This window comes from Ictidomys tridecemlineatus, chromosome 8 (assembly GCF_052094955.1).
Source record: "Ictidomys tridecemlineatus isolate mIctTri1 chromosome 8, mIctTri1.hap1, whole genome shotgun sequence".
NCBI classification, from domain to species: Eukaryota; Metazoa; Chordata; class Mammalia; order Rodentia; family Sciuridae; genus Ictidomys; species Ictidomys tridecemlineatus.
Window position 1 is genome coordinate 9,787,099 of NC_135484.1, and position 20,625 is coordinate 9,807,723.

The window sequence follows — 20,625 nt, forward strand, 5'->3', positions numbered from 1 at the left end:
AGCCCTGCTGGCTGGCTGTGAGCTGCACCTGTGCACAGCTCCAAGCCTCTCTTGGCTGTGTTCAGGTCACCTCTGCTCACGTGGGCTCTTCTAGGGGTGCACTGAGAGGAGGATCAGGCCTACTTAACCCCTGCATGTGAAAAAGTCCTGGTAAGTGAAATGAATCGGGAGAGAACGCGTTCATCACTGTAGAAAGGCATTCTAAAGTACAGTCCACAGTCACCTTTTCTAGCTTCCACTATTTCATTTCATGTGTAGACAGCTAACATGGACGGCACTAATGCCTCCTTGAGACATTTGTTTGTGCTAAAGTGGAAAAGAGAACCAGAATATGCAATCCATCAGGAAGATGACTAAATTAGCAGCCATCTAACCCTGATCTGTGGCTTCTCCCCCACATCTGCACAGCCCATCTTCAATCACTATGAGATGACAAAGGCACATAATAGTTTTACAGTAACAACACAATGACAAAAAAAATCAAAGATTGAAAGGTCCACATGTTGGATGTCAACTGCTTGTTATGTGGTCCTCAAGTAAACTGCAGCTGCTGTTTTAAAAGTCTGGTTAAAAAGCCAGGGATCTTATTTGGGTGGGCTGTGACAATTATTAGGAACTCAAAGCCTCAAATGTGAGTTAGGGGCTGAGTCACCTCATGGGTCCCTGTCCAGGACAGCACTGACTGCTGTATCCCTTTGGATCATAGCAACCCCTGGAAGCTCCATGTGGAGTTAGGAAAATCTTGAGGTAAATCCCCACTTTCTTCAAAAGAAAATTAGGAACAACAAACCACAAACAGGCAAAAATTCAAGGTGAAATGAAGGGATACATCTAGTGTGAAACCTGCCCAAATGTCAGATGAATCCAAAAGAGCAAAGTGTCCCATCTGGGACTCCGGGGCTATAACTACTGGGCTGTTGCTTCTTGTGGGCCCAAAGGCTTGGGCTGTTTTGTCCCCAGTCACTGTTTTCCACAGTCTGCAGATCTGAAACCCAAGTCAGGGCCGTGAGCATCTAACATCATCTCAGAGGTCTCTTCTAAGTTGATGCTCACTCTGAATGGGCTTGGTGTAGCTGTTAGGTGACCAGACTGCACACTGTGAAGACAAAGAGTCAGGGGCTGCTGACCACACTGCCCGGCCCTGCCTGGCCTGCTCTGTCCACCACACGTCTCCCTCATCTTTTCAATAGCAAACAAGATTTGTGCACAAACATGGTGACCAGAACTCGGTCCTAGGGTTGAGCCCAGGTGTGTGCGAGGCCTGTCACTCTATGGTAGAACCCGGCTCCTATTGCGCGTGCACCCCTGGCAGCGCTTGTGCTCCTGCTTCTCATTCCACGCATGCCCACAAGTGCTGTTTTGTAGATTTTCCCTTTCTTGACTTTGGAGATTTCTTTAAAAATGCACATTCACCTGCCAAAAAAGGGCTGGCTTTGGGGGAAAATATGGAAGCCAACGCCAATTTTAAAGTGGCATTTCCGGCAGATCAGGGTAAAGGCAGAAAGGGGAGCACAGGTCGCAGTGCAGTTTGAATTCTGTAGGATTCATGCGTGTGCAATCCTGAGAGTGCCACATGCTTCTGAAGATCTGACTCTTACCTCAAATATGATAGAGTTTAAAATTAAATCAAGTCTATATATATGATTTTGGAGCTTTAAAGAAAACAAGACCTGCTGAGGGCAGTGGAGAGTGCCTCAGTGGCTTGGGAGGCTGAGGCAGAAGGATTGCGAGTTCAAAGCCAGCCTCAGCAAAAGCGAGGTGCTAAGGGATGTGGCTCAGTGGCCGAGTGCCCCTGAGTTCAATTCCCAGTAACCCCCTGACAAAAAAAAAAGAAATCAAGACCTTACCATTTTAGCAATTAACAAAATTTTTTTCTCAACAGTACAGATGAAAGTGTGAGAGTACATCTTGAAAATGAACCAACTTCTGACACAGCTCTTTGAAGAAGGGCAGGGCACACAGAATAGGTGCCCTGGACAGCCTACACAGCGGAGCCCCCTGGAGCACTCCAGCACACCCACGGCAGTCATCATTTGAGTCACACTTAGAATGAACATAAAGCAACGCATGCTCAGTGGGAAAGCTGAGCGCGATTGCCACGCACACCTGCCTCCATCCAGGACTGCCAGTGCAGCGTGGGCGGAGTCATGAAGCCAGCAGGACCGCTTACTGACAAAATACGCCAGACCAGCACTGAAATTCGAGGGCACTTTGTTACTTAGACCCAACTGTTGGAACCAGAAGTTGAAACCTGTGAGACCCCAATTCCAGCAGAATCTTTTTCTACTTGCTACTCTGTTTCCCTGGAGAGCTACGGCTATAAGAACAGAACATCCTATTGGAAATGTTTTATGACCACAGATGTTCTTACACTATATCCAGTATCGCTGGAGAGAGATTTCTGATGGAATTACATGGTGACTCTTCCAAAGCAGCATTGAGGAGAAATCCAGCTCAGCTTATTTTAAATCTAATATCCAAAGCGGAAACCACTGTGTGTACCCCAAAAAGCACAATCAAAGCACGAAGCTCGAGTGGCTTTGTGGTGGGGCTGACCCACGAACGTGCCTGCAGCCACTGCTGTCAACAATGCTGGTGGCAAAGCCATGTTGCCATTTCAACAGGCCAGTGGCTCTGGCTTGACAGCATCCCTGGGAAGGCAAAGCAGCATTTGTATTGTTGAACAAAGACAAACAGCAAACTCAAGAGCAGTGACATAGAAACTGGATTCCTGCAAAAATATACAGCCACGTGCTATTTAAAAACAAAAACCAAACAAACAAAACCAGCTACTCCATTTTGCTCAGGGAAACATACTAGAAATACAAATTTCAGTCAGAAATACCTTCTGCTCAGGAGTCACAACTTGTGTCCTGGATGGGGTGGGTGCGAAGCAACACAACAGTGCACCAAACACACAAGAAAACAAACAAATGGAGCAGCCAGCAAGAGCTGTGGCCTTGTGTGGCATGGATATAAGGTACCTGCATTTGCAAGCTTAAGGTGAGGGGGACAGAAGTGCCCTGGGGAAGGGAGGGTGGACCTTTAGATCTGAGTGTTGGATGGGAATCCACCAGATGAGGCGGCAAGAACTGCAGGTGCAGGGCCCTGTGGCGTCTGGTGTGCACAGACGGTGTGGGAAGAAGGGGCACCATGAGGCCCACGATTACATGAGGTTCTGAACTCAAAGGGAAACAGAAGAGACCAGGGGTTTCCAGGAGGAAGAATGGCACTGAAGATGTGTGTGGTAAGACATCACCCTTTACTGTGAGAGGCAGGAAGAACACGTGTGGGGCCCTCAGGTGGGAGGCCATGGGTGGTGGAAGCAGGATGAAGAGCGAGCAGCATCATGGAGGTGACACAAGGATGTGGTGATGATTAAACACTGTGGGGGAAGAAGAGCAGGCGGGCATGGCTGGCAGGTGTTCCTGTGCAGGAGAGGCTGGGGCAGCCACTGAGTCAGGAGAGAGCGGGAGCTTGGCTCTGGACACCCGGAGTCCGATGGGCCTCGAGTGCCAAGGTGAGGCTGCACAGGCAGGTGGACTCCTGGGCCTGGACCGGAGAGCGTCGGTGTGCTGTAAGCCATCCTTCCCCCGCTGTGGGGACGCCCCTTACTAACTCGAGTCTTTTTTCCAAGCTCTTTCCTCACTGGCCAATGTGACCTCTTTCAAGGCAGCCTCTTCACTCCAAGAAACTCTCAGCACGTACGACACCAACAGACTCGCCCGTTACAATGAACCGTTGTTTTCTAGCTACACACCGGACTCCTCAAGCCCTTGGCCTCCAGGTGTGTTTAAGTTGTACCCTTTCCTTTAGGAACGGGTGGAGGGCAGTATCACATTCCAACAGCTCCGAGGAGACCCTTTCCACAGAGCAGCACCTTCTCAAGAGTGAGCTAACTCATCGGGCAGACCTCTCTGTCGTGGCCTCATGACCAGGCGTCTCCCACAAGCTGTCCCAAGCCACCTCCTGGCTCTCCCCATTTGTCCAAAGCACTGTATCTGACCACGCTTCCTGGCAAAGCTCCCTCAGCTGAGCCCTGGGCGGCACTGTGCTCCAGCCGGGCCCTGGAAGCCCACACCGTCACAAACAGCCTGCGCTCCTCACCACTCCCCACCAGCTGCTCTGGGTGCTCGGCTCCGACCTTCCTTTCCTCAACACGGGCCAGTTTTGTCCCTAAAGCAGCTTACTGATCCTCCCTGGTTCTCAAAGGAACCAGAACAAACAGAGTGTGAGGGGTTTCAGGAGACGGGCCTCCTCGTCCGAGTGTGAAGAAAATGCAAGAAGAGTGTCCGACTGCTTGGATCTTGGTAACCGAGGTGCAAGCTGTCTCTGCATCCTCAAAGTTGGCTTAGATTGGTTCCCTCTCCTGCTTTGTGAACTGTTTACTGGCAAGAACACAGAAGTCAACCGAAATACTGATGACATTTAACACGGAGTGATTCCAGCACTTCCTTGCTGATTCCTAGCGTCCAGTGGCCTCGAGTGCACGGCACCAGTGTGAGCCCCAGTGGGGCTGGGAGCTTGTCCTCTTTCTGCAAGAGGAGACTCTCAGACCTCTGGGGATGCTGGCACCATGCAGCATCCCCCTGGTCTAGGAAAAATGGGACCCATACTGCACCAAAGAGAGATGCAGTTGACACTGATGTGCCCATGGAAAGTGCGCCCTCCTAACTGCACTAAACACAAAGATCTTCAAAAGTTGATCTTGAGATCATAATACCATTATAGGAGTCTCAATCCCTTCACCAGGAGAATTGCTCCTTTTCAGTGCTAGGTGGGTCCATATCTTTATTCAGGACATCTTTAACCTGTCACCTGGACGGGTGAGAGAGGACAGGGGGAGCAGACCATCTGGAAGTGTCCCAGCTGCCTGGGAGCCAGGAGAGTGGAGTGAAGAGTGGGGTCCTAGAGGTCTGGGAGTACCCTGCCCCAGAGGCAGAGTTCATGTGAGCTTAACAAATGCGGAGCAGATAATTAACACTTACTGGTGAACTAATGCGAGGAGAAACGCTTTAGCAACTAGATGATTAAGAATACATACCTCTTACATGCATCCATATGTATCTCTGCTACCATAATGATAATGACCTTTCAGTTGGCTTCAAAAATGTACTTTGGATCCTGAGTTCTCCATCTCAAATACTTTATTGTAGCATATTTTGTAAAACCCTTGATAGGGAGTGTACACATACACACACACACACATACACACACACACACACACACACACACACACACACACACACACACACACACTTTAGATTTTTAAGAAATACTCCTAAAACTCTTACAAAATTTCCTGAGCTAAAGATGGCCTTGGGCTGTGAAGTTCTCTAACGTAGTGAAACCACACACTGTTCAAAATTAGGTAGAAAATGCCTCTGGAAAAGCCTGAAGACTGAGCAAAACTGTAATCCCTTACTAGCCCCAGCCCTTGCGAGTAGTAGAGGACAGGACTCTGGTGAGTCCCCACCTGAAGGTGTCTAAGCAGCAAAGGGAACCTAGGAGTAGTAACACTCCAAGCAAGAGGCTGAGCCTTGTGGCTGGAGTTTTCATTTGGTTTGTTATTCAAATCTATGTGATGGCTGACGTGGAGTTCAAAATAAGAAAAAGAACCAGATTACGAAAAACCTTTAGGGGGGTGCGCCCCACAATCCTTACTGCCACTAAACTAAGGTGCCTGTGAGCATTCAAAAAAGAATCCAGCTCCTCACTACAGATCTTTACAAGGTCACCCATGATAGTCTCCAAGCTGGACTATACGAAGTCTCAGAGCATATCAACTTCATGGCTCCCGCTGCTCCTGCTGCCTTCAGCCTCAAACACTGCTGAGATCAAGACTGGAGAACTTTGCTGCCTTCTGGTCTCAGTCTTCAAGTCCTACAGGTTGGCAATGCAGGTCTGCACCGCTATCTGACGCGATTGTGATTTCAGGATCCCTTCCCTTTCCTGATTAAGTGGGACTTGCGGAGCTGTGACACTGTGTGGCCATATAGTTAGTCCTAGGTGCTAGCCTCTCTAGCATGAGTGTGTGAATGTGTGGGCAGAGATGTAAGCAGGCAGGCAGGGCAGCTTGCCTTTTTCACTCAGGGCCCGGGCTTGCCATCAGTGCTGTCTTGGAGCACAAACACTAATCCTTAGGTGTGAGCTGGCTTTCTGCTCCAGAACCACCTAGAGGATTTGTTAAACATGCAGGCACACTGGCCGCGTCCATCTCTCCTGTGGTTGGGTGAGTGTGTGTTGAAATGTCCAAGTGGCAATTATCTGCTGGTTATGGTAGCTCATGGCCTCTAGTCCACTGGAGGTTTGCTGTATATTTCATTCTTTGAACCTCATTAAAATAAAGTAAAAAACTCTGTTTTTTAAAGAATTAATATCTTAGTATATTTTGATTTGAAGATTTATAAATGTAATTTAGGGCTATTATGAATAATAGTCTTGTGACTCTAAAAGATTTAATTATGAAATCATAATCTTAAAATACCAACATAATAACATTCAAATTCCAAATTTTGAAAGGGACCAAACATGACTGCATAGTATTCAGACAATAACGCAAGCCTTACATTTAACTGCAGAAATAAAATCTCTATTTCAGCCTTTGAGATCTTTCTTCTTTGTCTTTCAATAACATGGCTTTTCAAATCATAGCTATTATGTTAAAACCTAGTTGTCCAAAATCCAAAGGGCTGGATCTCAGTGAATGCATCATCCCCTGCTCTTCGGCACAGGGACGCCACTGTAACTGGGGCTTGACACATTCGCAAGTTTTTTGGCCCTTCTCTTTGACATTTTAATGTACTCTCTCCATTAAAGTATTTCCACATCGGTGGCTCCTTGTCCATCATTCACTGCGTCACACTGGTTTCAGAAGAAAATAACACAGAAAAAGTGCCTCATTGGCATACTGCAGCACAGCACATGAATGACAACTGAGTCTCAGTAATGAACAGTGGCTAGGGGGCATGTGGATGTGAGATGCGCATGTGGCACAGCAGCAACTTGGTGTGCCTGAAAGCCAGACCAACGGATTCGCCTCTGAATAGATCCAGCTGTTTCCGAGCAGGGGAGACGGCTGGCCACATCCTCTTACAGAATGTACAGCTGCTTCTACACACTTTTTTATTTCCGTGGCGGTGGGACGGGGGATTGAACTCAGGGGCACTTGACCACTGAGTTACATTCCCAGCTCTATATTGTATTTTATTTAGAGACAGGTCTCCCTGAGTTGCTTAGCACCTCGCTTTGGCTGAGGCTGGCTGTGATCCTCCTGCCTCAGCCTCCCAAGCTGCTGGGATTACAGGCATGCACCACCGTGCCCAACTTGCTTCTACACTTTAAACAGTTGGATTGCTACTGACCTAGGGTTCCTGTGGCTAGGACCTAGTGGAGTTCATTTACTCTGTTAATGATCGGCTAAAATGAAAAAATTAGTATTAATTAAAAATTTCAATTTTTCATTTTACTTAAACCAAAAATATTTTTAAAACTAATTTTGGTGACCCTAGTTTTTGTTGTGACGTAAGAATTAAAATGTAGGTACACATATGCATCTTAGTGGTATCTGTTAGAACAGCAGTCTTCTTCTAGTCAAGAGTATGACACTTTATACTGGTTGACTTTGCCCTTTATTTGCTCATTTTTAACATGTAGGCAGTCTGAGAGTTTCCTTTTGTCTGATGTTTGGTTACTGCACTGGGGACAGCAAAAGGATGACAGTGCCTGTCCCAGGGTACACAGGTGTCCCCTTACCCCCCACCCAGCAGGAAATGCCCTCATCCACGACTCTCCATTCTTACTTTAACAGCTGCATGCCAGCCCCAACAGTGTTAAATGCTGCGGCGTGTAGGCGGGGGCAATCAGATGGGGAAAACCACTGATGCACAAACCCGTCACGTGCTGGCAAGTGTGTGTGACTTCCACTGCAGGTGTCCGGCCTGAGAAGCAAACGGCCTTCTGAGCTGCTCAAGGGTTGCCAGGGTGTGTGCAGCAGCCTTTCAGTGCAGAAGAGCAGTTGGCCTCGCCCTGAGCATGAGGCAGGGTCTCCATTCAGTCGCTCATTCTTTGCTTTCTAATTGCAGGCTGCCTTTAGGCACAAAGGAGAACTCTATAATAGAGAGTATATTTGTATTTTTTAAAGAAAAATCTAGTTTAGGAACAGCATTACAGAGGGAGAAGAGAACCATAGGCTCACCTCTGCTGTGCCCTGTCTCCAAACTCAGTGGTCCTCAGTGGGCACCCACAGGTCTGTTTCCTCCACCAGAAAGTCAAGGAGCACAGGCTCGAGCAGTGTCCAGACCTATGCCTTCCAGCTCCAGGGTCTGTCACTCCCTAACTGAAGCTCTGTGCCTTCTTGGAAGTCGTTCTTATGAAACAGAATAAAGATCCTAAAAGACTGATGCCAGACTTCTCTTCCATTTTCATGTCATCAAAGACTTGACTCTAGTTTACATATGTGAGGAATTAAAATCTGTTTACTCACATACCCTAGTTTAAAGATGTAGGGCTTGTTAGAATTTCTATAAATTCAGTGAAATCATGCTTCCTGCTTGGAGCTCATTTCCAAGAAAAAAAATCTGGATTAATTCTGAAATATCCAGCTCTATCAATCAGTTGTTTATGGCAGAGATGCCAATTGTTGAACACTATTGCGTGCCATCTAGAAATAAGGAATGGGGTGCAAAGCACAAGAAACAACCCAGGGAATGTTAGTTGTAGACGTGTGTGTGCGTGCGCTTCAACCATCAAGGTTGTAGAACATAGATTCAGTCAGTCAAAAAATCTTAAGAGCTGGGAATGCATTTGAGGAGGCAGTAGCTGTGGGCTCTTCCAGGCTTCTGGCAGGCTATGGCTCTCCCATGCTCAGAATCTTCCTGTCTGATGCTATGAACATCTATCAGGATGGGCTTTCGGTAAGATCAAATAGTATTTCCAACTCTGTTTCTCAATCTCTCAAATAACATTGCATTAACAATTATAGGCTTGATTGTTAATTAAACAGCAATGCATCTTCTGAGCAAAAGCCTGTCAGTTCTGTACAGATATTACTTATAAATCATTAACGTTGACTGGGCATCAAGATACCACTTGAACGAGATCCATCGCCTTCTATTGTGCATTCTCTAAAAAGTGAAAGGAAGAATTCTTTTATCCAATGGGTGAAAAAAATATAGCTATATGTACTTATTCAACGTAGCAGGTGGATTTTTTACAGGCTTGGTGCCACTCTTAGAGGAACTGATAATGTGGCTTCTGACCAGTTGGTTGTGTGTTCTCTGTATACTTTACACTCAACTGGCTAGAAAATACCACGGACACAATCCTTCATCTTGTCACCAAGCTATCCAACTGCAGCCTCATTCCTCACCTCCATCATTAAACTCGTCCTTCCAGACTCTTCACAGGCTCCAGGCCTTCGGGACTCTAACTTAAGAGGCTCTTTGGAGGACCCCGTGAATACAGGGCCCCTGAAAGGTCCGCACCATGGCCTCCTTTCCAAAAGGAAACTGGCTTTTTCACAATTGTCTTCCAAATGACCAACTAACATTCACCTAACAGAGTTATCAATGGGGGGAGAGAGGAAAAGAAAACCAACAATGTAAGTTTTGCCACAATGTTATTAAATATGGAAAAATAAAATCTCCCAACCTATAACACTAAAATATGGAACACACAGTTTTTTTTTTTTCAAATTCAGTTTCTGTTTTTAAAAAGGCACAATAGGCAAAGGAACAGAAGGCAGGTTTAAAATAGAAACCAAACTTTCTTTTCTTTTCTTTTTGATAGAGAATACTGTAAACACAGTGTAAATACTGTAAACCAACAGATGCAGGGCTACAAAGACGAGCCTTTGCCAATGTATGTGGTAAGATTTACAGAGAACAATTCAACATTTTTTTCAAAAAAATTTTTTAAAGGAGGAGGTGTTGTATTGTAAGGAAGTTATCTGGATGCCACTGGCTGAAACCCAGATTGGATCTTCTCCTGCTGGTTAGCTAACATTGATTTTCTGCCCCAGTGGAACAGATTTTACTGTGATGCACACCATTTAAATTCACTTTCTGCAGTTGCTTCACAGGGCTTGGCAAAGCCCAGCTAGATGAGGTTTGTGGGGGTAGACAATGCTTTTTTGAGGAGAAGGACAAGCCTGGGGTCTGAGGCTGATGACAAACACCTTCCTCCCTCACCATGATCTTCCTACTATTTCGTGAACTGACCTTGAAGGTACAAGGGAAAATGCACAATAGAGGAAAAGACAATTTCCCAAGAATGAGAATGTTTGCCTCATTCTGTGGCTGTTATTTTACTCTGAGGATTATATTAAGAATTCTGTATTTGTTGGTCCAAATTTAGGACCATGTTCACAGAACGCATAATTCTCAGTTATGAAACGATCATTTCCCCTGATGTCTAAATAAATGTAGACTGAATATAAGGCTATTAAAAAGCTCTGTCATCCACCCATAACAAACAGTGAAAGTGTAGTTTGCTAAGTTGACTGCTGAAACAAAGCTAGTTGACAAAAATCTGTTTTATGTTAACCAAAGAAAGGTATGTCTTTACCGGAAGTATCAAGCACATTGAAGTCTATATACAATAATCTTATGATCAATATACACAAAACAGTGCCAACAGTTCACTCAGCAGTGGTGTGCTTAGGGCATTTATTAACCTAAAAATGGTGACAGGGCCTCAGAGTGTATACCTTTTTACCTTTTTTATTGGTACTGGGTATTGAACCCAGGGGTGCTTAACCACTGAGCCACATCCCCAACCCTTATTTTCTCTTTTGAGTTAGGGTCTCACTAAGTTGCAAGTCACTGGTACGACAGGCACCGGCCAGTATGTAGATTTATAGAAGGAAAGAAGAAAAGTACTTTTTGTTGCTGTATGTAATTCCTGTATTGAAATTGATAAAAATATGGCTACACTGTTCAGGTAGAGAATTCTGTGTTGTTATCTGGTTGTATTTTCCTGGTGGCTTCAACATTCTAATCTCATTGGAAGGAAATAACAGAACCCTCTGGCACAGGTGCTGGCTCACTGACACCGTGAGGAAACTTCTCCTACGCCCTCTGAATGGGCCACGCCACTCTGGGTGACGGCATCTCACTGTGGTGGCAGGTGTGGTCATCACAGTCAGGAGGACAGTGCTGCACAACACAGGTAACCAGACAAAACAGGGACAGTGAAGGGGAAAGGATGCCCGAGCAGGCGACTACGCTGCTTCACGCAGATAGAGGTTTCTGCACTCCCTCTCAGGCATGAAGGAAAGCAGGCATGCCAAAGCCATGCACAGACAGGACCCGAGGGCGACATGCAGGCTTCCCCCAAACTGCTGCAGTACAGATAGTGAAAAGCAAAAGGAACACAACACAGGAGGACAGACAGATGAACTGCCCCGGGTGGCTTTCCTATGAGGGCGTTTACTCTCTTGGCCTGGGCGTTCCTGCAGCCAGATGGCACGTTCCTGAATGTTTAGGAGAAAACACCCAGGTCCCGCAGAAGCCCGGGGTGTGTTGCCACCTACCCGTACTGGTCAGCCTGGTGCATCATGGGAGCCTGGGAGCTGCCATAGTTGGGGTGCTGGGAAGAAAACATGGGGCGTCCGCCAGCCCCAGACTGGCTGGGATAAGCAGGCGACCTAATGTATGGTGGCCTAAAGTGGAACAGAAGAACAGCTTCTTTGGATTTGTTCTGTAGCACAAGTTTGAATCCCTGTCTGCATGCTATTCCACATGTAGGTAGGGGGTTACAGAAGGGGACAAACAGGCAGAATACCCTGGACCATGCAGCTGCCTTGGGTGGGTCTGGATCAAATTTCTTTAAAAAAAAAATGTTGAGGCGGGCAGGGCACAGGAGGGAAAAAATAAGATTCTCAGATCTAATCTGTTTACAGATGTGAAGTATAGCTTTGACTTTGGCAAAATCGAAAACTAAAATAAGCAGCCCCCTTTTAAACTCCCAGAGAGCTAAAATGGGCAGTATGTGAAGGTAAGGCTTTGGAAAGGTCTACTGATTACAAACAGAAAATAAAGACACATTGAATTCTAAAGATGACACACACACTGGCCCGGAAAGGGAACACAGCAAGACTTTCTAATCTAGCAGAATTCTGCCTTAATCTCTGTTATCCTCTCAGATCACCTTCAGAGCTTCGTGACAAATGCAATCACATACTTCCTACTTAACAGAAGGAAAATAACTTGTGCTTTGAGTTCCAACAATAGACAATTCATTTAAACCTAAATCAGAACTTCAGTTGGACCAGCTGAACCAGTCTTCACAGACAGGTTTATCTAAACATCCCCACAGCCTGAGCATGTTGGCTACAAGGCAGGTGCTGGTGTTCAGAGGAATTTAAGAGACTGTAATGGAGGTGGGGGTAAATGTGTAGGTGATTTTTATTTTAATTCCTCAAGGGAAATGTATCATTGTTTGGAGCAAACAGTGGGACTGGAGGGGTCCCCATCATTTCGAAATAGCAGCTTTGGGGGAAAAGGAGCAAAGGGACACATTTAAACACACACACACACACACACACACACACACACACACACACACACTCTCTCTCTCTCTCTCTCTGTTTTTATTTCCCTTTCACAAGATTCAGAATCTTCTATTCTTTCTTCTGAAGATAACATTGAGATAAGTATCTTCTAATGTGCTTTTTACAATACAGTCATCTTTGTCTCATAAATTTCTGAGTCTGTTGTTATTTATACAGGTCAAGTATTACTATAAGAATTAATATTAAGAACTGGGGCTAAAACCAAGCAAGCAATAGAAGCTGAAACCTTGCTCCATCAACTTAAACTTCAGGAAATACTATCTTTGCTTTGTTGACCACACTTTGGTTTGGATGTAATTATGCCCAGAAAAAAAAATTTTTTTCAGCATAAGGATACGAAGTGTACAAATCCTAGACAAATACTGTTAGGCCAGCACATGCAAAGTTTTTTTTTTACAAAGATTCTTATTGTAGGTTAAAAAAAAAAAGTGGGGAGCATGCATCCTTTTCAATGATTTGGATTTTAAATATTTTGCCTTTTGTGCTTCCTTCTCAAAATTTCTTTTAAATGGAACTAAGACATTTCACTATGCACCACGATCTCGTATGCTGGTGTCAATGACTGTAATAGACATTTTTAAGACACTTTCCAGAACTGATGAGCCTATTGCTCAGATTCCTTCCTCAGTGGATCATAAAACATGGTCACTCACTTCTCTGACCTTTATGGTACAGCATGTATTTGACACAAAAAGAATCGTCAAATGCAAGTGTGTTCTGCTGTTCTAGTGTCTGCTGCCTGGTCGTGTGTCGGCACTGCACCTAGCTGGCTCAGCCCCAGCGGCTTACCTGCTTTGTGCTGAGTTGGCAGCAGCCTGCATCACGGCTGCAGCGGCCTCCTGTGCCTTCCGGTTCACAGTGGGCATCGGTGGCCCCATGCCTGGCCCGCCCTGCTGAGACATGCCAGGAGAGCCGGGGGTCACACTGCTCATGTTTCCAGGAAATGGTCTGTTCTGCATCCCAGCTGCCGGCATCCGTCCCAGGGGCATAGCACCACATTGCTGGCTTGGCCCTTGTCCATGCATCTGGTTGTTGGCACTGATGCCCATACCGGGCCCTGGGCCACTGTAGCTTGCACTGGGCACCCCACTATACGTTGGGGGTCTGGAGTAGTTACCTAAACAAAAAGCAAACACAGATTAAAGGTTTTAATTTAGTCCTTATACTTGTGAAAACACTCCCTGGAATACTTTCTGTGCAACAATGTGTTCACCATAGAGTATTAATCATGATCCCCATTAGCCCTTCCTGTTGGTGTAGATGAGGCTGCCGGTCTCAAAATATGCTTTCTCTGCACATTCCCAAAGTCCTAGGGGTGAGCCCAAAGACAAAAGAATCCCCTGGCCCCCAGGCCCCTGCAATGTTGAGGAGAAAGGCAAGCTAATCTTAAAATGGAATACCAGCAATAAGCTTTGCTTTAATAGTCTTAAACTGTAACCAAAATCACTGTTTGAATTTGCAAGTATTCTGATGAAGGCCACTTTGGGACTGCTCTATCACATCAGTCCTAGGCCAACAGTTACGGTAGGGCAAGTGCACTTAGGGCCAGGTTAGCCTCCAAGACGTAGGGTGGGTGATGTCAACGTCCAACATGGCTTTTCATCAACTTTGGGAACAACTAACTATAATTTTGCCTGGGAGCCCAATGAAGTGGCTGGTTTGTGCTTTGGTCCCATTATCTTATGATTCCAAACACCAGTGTGACACTGGGCACAGCAAAATGGTGACATGAGAAGAAGCAGGCAGGGCTGGCGGCTGAAACAGGAACCACAACCTTACCTCCCAAATCTGCCCATGCTGGGGAGCTGAGGGAGCAGAGTGTAGCTGTAAGGGCTCCGACTCTTAGTGGTTTTGTTTCCTCCTTCTTCCTACCTTCTATTCTGATTGCATGTATACAAATTAAATTCTAGTAAATTAAAGGCATACATGATACCACTTCAATAACAGCAGAAGCAGATGTTAACTGTGGAACCACTGCGTGGGCTTTGCCCCACTGAATTCATTCATTTCTCCCAATAATCATATGAAATGTAGACACCACTGTTTACAAGTGAGGGAAATCAAGAGTTAGTAACCTGGAATGAAGTTCAAGCAAACAGACTCCAGAACCCATGGGTTCCACCACCCAACACATTGCATCCCAATAAAGGATGGTTGAAATAAAAAATGTAAAAAGACAGAGCTATTTGTAGAATACGGGTCAGCATTTCTCAATCGGTCCTTATTACTTTCTAAAAGATTCTCCCCATCCACCTAACAATACACACATTGTATGTGACATAAAGTTGAATGACCCTGGATTCCTATACTTGGGAAGCTCACGATCTACATGCAAATGTGTTAGAGCAGGATGGGCAAAGATGAGAAAAGACTCCAAAGTCAAACCAGAGAGACTGAGGCAGGAGTGAGTCTGAGTGGGGGCTGGGCTGCCCTCTGTGATGGGGTGGTAGAGACTTCTCAAAACAAAGCAGTTCTGCCTTCCTGACCACAGGCACCCCTAGGTGGGCTGCTCTCACCTTCCTTCCTTTCTCCACCCTGTAAACAACATTCCTCTGGTATTCTCCACCTGAAGGGCATCAGGACTGAACCCCAGACACAGTCAAGGCATCTGAATCTGAGCAGGAGGTGGGGGGACTGCAGCTACACAGGAGCAGGGCAAGGAGGGGAAGAGCCCCAGGGATCGGTGGCCATGAATACTGCACACGGGCAAGAGAACGCTCAAGACAGTCACCAAGAGCCAGAGGGGGCTGAGTTGGGGGCAGCAGGGTAAAAAGGACAGATTGCAGGGCCCCCAAGGGCTTCTATGTATGTGGTTTAACCCTGAAGATGAGGAGCTTCCCAAGGACTCCCAATGGAAAGAGAAATAGATCAACAACGATAAAAGCAAACTCTTAATATTTACCAGGCACCAGGCTCAGTTCCAGGTTCTCTGTGTTAACCCCTTGATTTCTGTGAGGCCCAAGAGTAGATGTTACTGTCAACATCATTTTGGACACGAGAACCTAAGGCACAGGTGCTAAGTAACTTGTCCCATAGCTGTAGGGCTAATAACTGGAGCCGTACAAAATGCCCAGGGATGACTGCGGGAGGCTATGAGTGTGGCACCGAATCCCAGCACATCACATCTGACCCTGGCCTCTCCCAGGGTGAAGAAAGAGAATGTTTAATGAGCAATATTACCACAATTATAAAACCAGGTTTTCTCCAACTCACACACATAAAGCAGCTTCCCCTACAAATCAGCAAGGAATTCAACAGAGTTCCACTTACTGGGTGCTCAACCTTGCCAGGTACATCCTTCAGGCCTCCTGCTTGGGCTGCACGTGAATTATGTGTTATTATTCACAAATGATGAGGAGGTCAGTGTTGTGTAGACCACAAGCCAGTATACTTTTTTCTGCTAAGATCAGATAATAAATATTTTAGGCTTTGTGGGCCAGAAAGTCTATCTATCGCTCCTCAACACTGCCACTGTAGTCCCAAAGCAGTGTCATGCCGGTTAATACAGATAGGAGGGGTCCAACCATAACGTTTACTTCAAAAATAGAGAAGGCTGAAGCAGGCCACAACATAGACTGACCGTGGGGCATGACAATAAACTGCCACGCTAGCAACAGCATGAGCCTTGTTCAAGTCAGCAGCTTCTCTAGCCTGCACATCTGGGAGGCTGAGAAGGAGGCTGAGGAGCCTGCAACAGCAGGCTCAAGGAGACACTGGGGCTGGGGAGAGGGCACCTGGGCAGGAGGACCCCAGTGCCCCAGATGCACCATCAGGCTGTGACGGACAGCCCCCAACACTGAAACCACTTCCTCACCAAAATACACTACGCTGCAGTCAGGCTGTGCAGAAATAATCAATCTTACACTGTTTTCAAGTAAAATGTTAGAGAAAACAAACTTCACCGGTTTAAGTTCCTTACAGAAAGTGCTAACGTTGTCTTGGAATCTCCCATCCCTGGGTCACATGCAAACTCGTGGCTGGTGGCCAGGGCCACCTTGGTGGAATGCATACCTTCTGCACCCCGGTGGGCTGGGCTGTAGGGCCCTTCCTCCACCCTGACCTCATGGCCTCCCTCCCAGGTTATCTGCTAAGGTCAGTAGACTACAGTGCTCCTCTGTGGCTCTTGCTCTTATTAAAAATAATCATGCTCACTCATAGTTGGACTGAACACATAACAAATTCACACACTCATGGATGACTTGGGGCTACTCTCCTCCTTCCCCCAACCTTAGATATGTGACTCACTGGTGAGAAGCCTTTTACAGTGAAAGCATATGTGCCTGCTGCTTTCAAAGGAAATGAAATAACACTTTAATCTGGTAGAAAACAAGCATTTAGACATAGCTATGGCAGACTACACTCCTAAAGTGGTTTTATTAGACAAAGAAGGTTCCTGATCCTGTCTGGCTCTTCTCACAGTTAGAATAGAGAAATGCTGTTACTTCCAGTTCTGTATCTCAGGTCTAACTGGCAGCCCAGGCTGTATCTCAGTGAGCATAAGGGAAGGAACAGCGAAGAGGTTTGGGTACTCTGCACTCTACTCCAGGTTCTTCCCCCTTAGGGACCAAAGAGCAAAGAGCTGCGCTTCCAATGTGGGGTATCAGGCTGTGCCTCCCAGCAGGAGACCCTGTCCTGGGGGGCAGGTGCTGGAGCATAGCCACTGTGTCGCCCACAGGCTGTGCATGTACTTCCAGGGGCCCATCTGGGGCTGGGAAGCCAGGTTATTTTTCTCCACTCAGTTGGGTTGACTCAAAAGTGCACATCCATGGAAATATTCTAATGGAGAGGCCTCATTTGAGAAGAGAAATGCAAAGCCCCCTTTTCTTTTCTTTCTTCCTTACACTCATGTGTCTGGTAAAAACATTTTCAAAAGGCTTCAAATGGCTTCTGAGGCATCAATGGATGAAACAGAGGCTTTAGGAGCAGTGTCTGAGCACCGGTGCTGACACTTCCTGGCAGTGTGACCTTCAGGAGTTATTTAACCTTTCTGCACCGCAAGCAGTACTGTCACCTGGAGACAGGTGATGCTAAGGGAACACACAGGGTGACTAGTACAGGGCAGGCAGGGCTGCCTGAGGAGTGGCAACTGCATGTGCCATCATCAACCAACGTGACGCTCCTCCCCACCAGCCTCAAAGATGTGTGGATGGGGGAAAAACTGACCCCCCACTTGATAGCATATCTTTCTTCCCAAGATAAACAGAAACCAAATATGTAAGCCAAGCAAAATATGAGAGGAAAAGCCAGGAATGAGGAGTGCGATCTTATTTCCATGTTTCTCTAATAGATTAGTAATTTGTTGGCACCAGCTTTGACAGAAAGCAGATGGATGCAGCATTGAGCACAATGAAGGCAGCAGATGCCGGGCCAGCCCACCTCAGCTGGCCTGGTCTTACAGCCAAGTCCGAGAGCACACAGTTTTCAAGTGGGTTCGTCTTGGCACACAGCTTTGAACAATTGGTCACCAAATGAATTCAGATTTCAACCCACTAGGACTTATATTCAAGTGGGAATGCAGCAGCTAGCCTCTGTTGAAGTCGTCACCATTATTTTAGGAGGACGCAGATCATTTTGTATCTGACTACAGAACATTTGAATTTGGTGGTCATAACCAATTTTCAAGCTTACTGTATTTATTAAGCTGCTAAGTGTTCCCACTCACACATGACATCTGTTTCTCAGTGTCAATCATTTAGCAATTATATATGAATGACTACTATGTGCAAGCTTCTGCAGCATCCCCCTCGGCAGAGGAGGATAAAAGGAGGCACACTTCAGAAGCCAGACCAGAGGGAACGCACCGTTAGTCATGCTATGACGAACATTATGAATTAGGGCTAAACATGCATTTACCTTATTTTAAAGCCAATGTCGTTCACCATTTTTATAACAATTTACTACATGATATGGTCACATTTTTTGAGATACAATTTATATACAATAACAAACATGCAATCCCATAACCACCAGCACAACTGAGATATAGAATATTTCTGCTGAAGCAAGAAGTTCCCTCTTGTTCACTGTTGTCAGGCGTAAGTCCAAGCCTAGCCCTGACCAGACCATGATCTGACTTTTTTCCCCACGTGGTTTTGCCTCTCTATGTTAGATACGGAGTCACGGGGGACAGCCATGGGCACCTGGCTATCTTCACTTAGCATCATACTTCTGAGATCATCCTCACTGCTGCACATACAATTAACTCCTCTAAAATTTAAGAAGTGATGAAAATTCAATGCAGAAAACACAGAAGCACAAACTATACACACAAAAATGAGCCTTAGTTTCACCTCCCAAAGATCAGACATCATGCATTGTAAATTACTCTTAGGCACTGAATACCCAACTCAATACCCACCACACATCCAGGCAGGGCCAGGAAGGTTTGTCAGTGTCTCTGGATTCTTCTCTTAGTAAAATTCATTCATTTAAGAAATTGTTATTAAGGGATTCTTATATACTAGAATGTATATCCCCAGCATTCAGCAGTGATAGGTCAGAGAACTTAAATTCTGGTGGCAGAGATAGGAAATTAGGAAATGAAGACAAGATCATGTGGTGATGAGAACTACAAGGAAAGTGAAGCACAGACTACTGCAGTGAGTGTGGGGGACTAGGGGACACTCTGGGCAAGGGAACTGTGTCCATGTCACTGCCTCTCTCAGGAGAAGCATGGGCTCTTCAAAGACACAACAACTAAGGCTAACGTTGGACACAGATGCCAAGGACACACAAGCACAACCAGCATGTGACAGCAGAGCAGACCTGGTTCTTGCATGTGTGGCCTTTGGTAAGCTATTTGTCATTGAAGCTCAGTCTCCTCATCTACAAAGAGGGTACATAGGAGATCACCTATCTCCTATGGTTGCTGAAGGGACAAAGCAATGACTATTTCTGGACAACTGACAAAGAATAGTCTGTAAGGAAATGACAAAAATTGTTCCGATATTCATTAGTTTTTACTTTGCTCTATTGTGTTAGGGTCAAACTTTACTTTCATGGTGGTGCACACATAATAAAGTCATTCCTGAAAAAGAGGTAAGTATAAAGAAGAATAAACATTGATATTAACAATTACACAAAAAGGTATTGTCTGAATGCAATAATCAACTTCAGTATACAGTAGTCATGTGTCTACTATAAGAAACTGAGTCTGGAAGGAGCCTGCGCTGGGAATTTCACTGTCACATGCTGCAGGACTGGGCTCAAAGCTGCAATGGAGAGTGTCGGGGCAAGAGGCCAGCAAGGAACACTTCCACCCACCTCACTTGGCTATCTGGGTATGTTCCTGCAGAAATGTCACCCAACAGATGGTCTTTTTTTAAGCAAACACTTTAATAAATAGCAGAGCTACGGGCCACGGGATAAGGCACTGTGCTAATACATGTAGCAAAGCCGTGTGTCCATGTGTGGTCATCCTGACTACTGCCTGTGGCTGTCCTCATCAAGAACAGCAGCAGTGAATGAAAGCCACCAATACAACCATAGGTGCTCATCCTGTGGACTAGCAGAAAGGACACTGTCCTGTGTGTGCTGCTGATGTTAATTATCAAGGTAGAATAATTAGCTTTACCGAAGTCAAACTAACTCTTTTTTCTTTTTTTCCCTTTCCTAGAGATGGGTCTCCATGAGCTGTACAGGCTGGTCTTGGATTCACGATCCTCATGCTTCAGCCTTGTAAGCAGCTGGGATTACAGGGGGCACAGCAATGCCCAGCTTCCCCCCTCCCTTTCTTCTTCTTCTTCTTCTTTTTTTTTTTTTCCTATTTTGAGTTGATTTTCATTGTAATTTTTTTGACTTTTTAAAAAATTCACAGGTTTTGATAAAATCATGATGATTATCAGTCTAAGAAAAATTCACACTTAAATCTTGTCACTTAAGCTAAATGTGAACATCAAAAGAAGACTTGCTTACATCAACCTTCCTTTTTCAATTAAGTGATCTAATTCCATTTGTTTTATTCTACTATTATTAACACAGGTTTAGAATATTCCTTCAATAAAACAAAACCATATAGAAAATGGATTAATCCTTTGGCTTCTGTCAATTTA

General features: G+C 45.6%; 1 protein-coding gene across 9 annotated transcripts in view; it reads right to left on the minus strand.

The window, feature by feature from the left end:
* The window catches only part of Arid1b (AT-rich interaction domain 1B), a 394,730-nt gene that overhangs the window by 43,685 nt on the left and 330,420 nt on the right, over window positions 1-20,625 (minus strand). For 5 of the 9 annotated variants that reach the window (XM_078018840.1, XM_078018836.1, XM_078018839.1 and 2 more), the window contains 2 exons: window positions 13,364-13,691; window positions 11,534-11,662 (listed from right to left, as the gene is read on the minus strand). In XM_078018840.1, the coding sequence (XP_077874966.1) occupies window positions 11,534-11,662; window positions 13,364-13,691 (457 nt within the window). The remainder of the gene's footprint in view (window positions 1-11,533; window positions 11,663-13,363; window positions 13,692-20,625) is intronic. The other 4 variants (XM_021723928.2, XM_078018841.1, XM_013356910.4 and 1 more) reach the window with 1 other exon arrangement.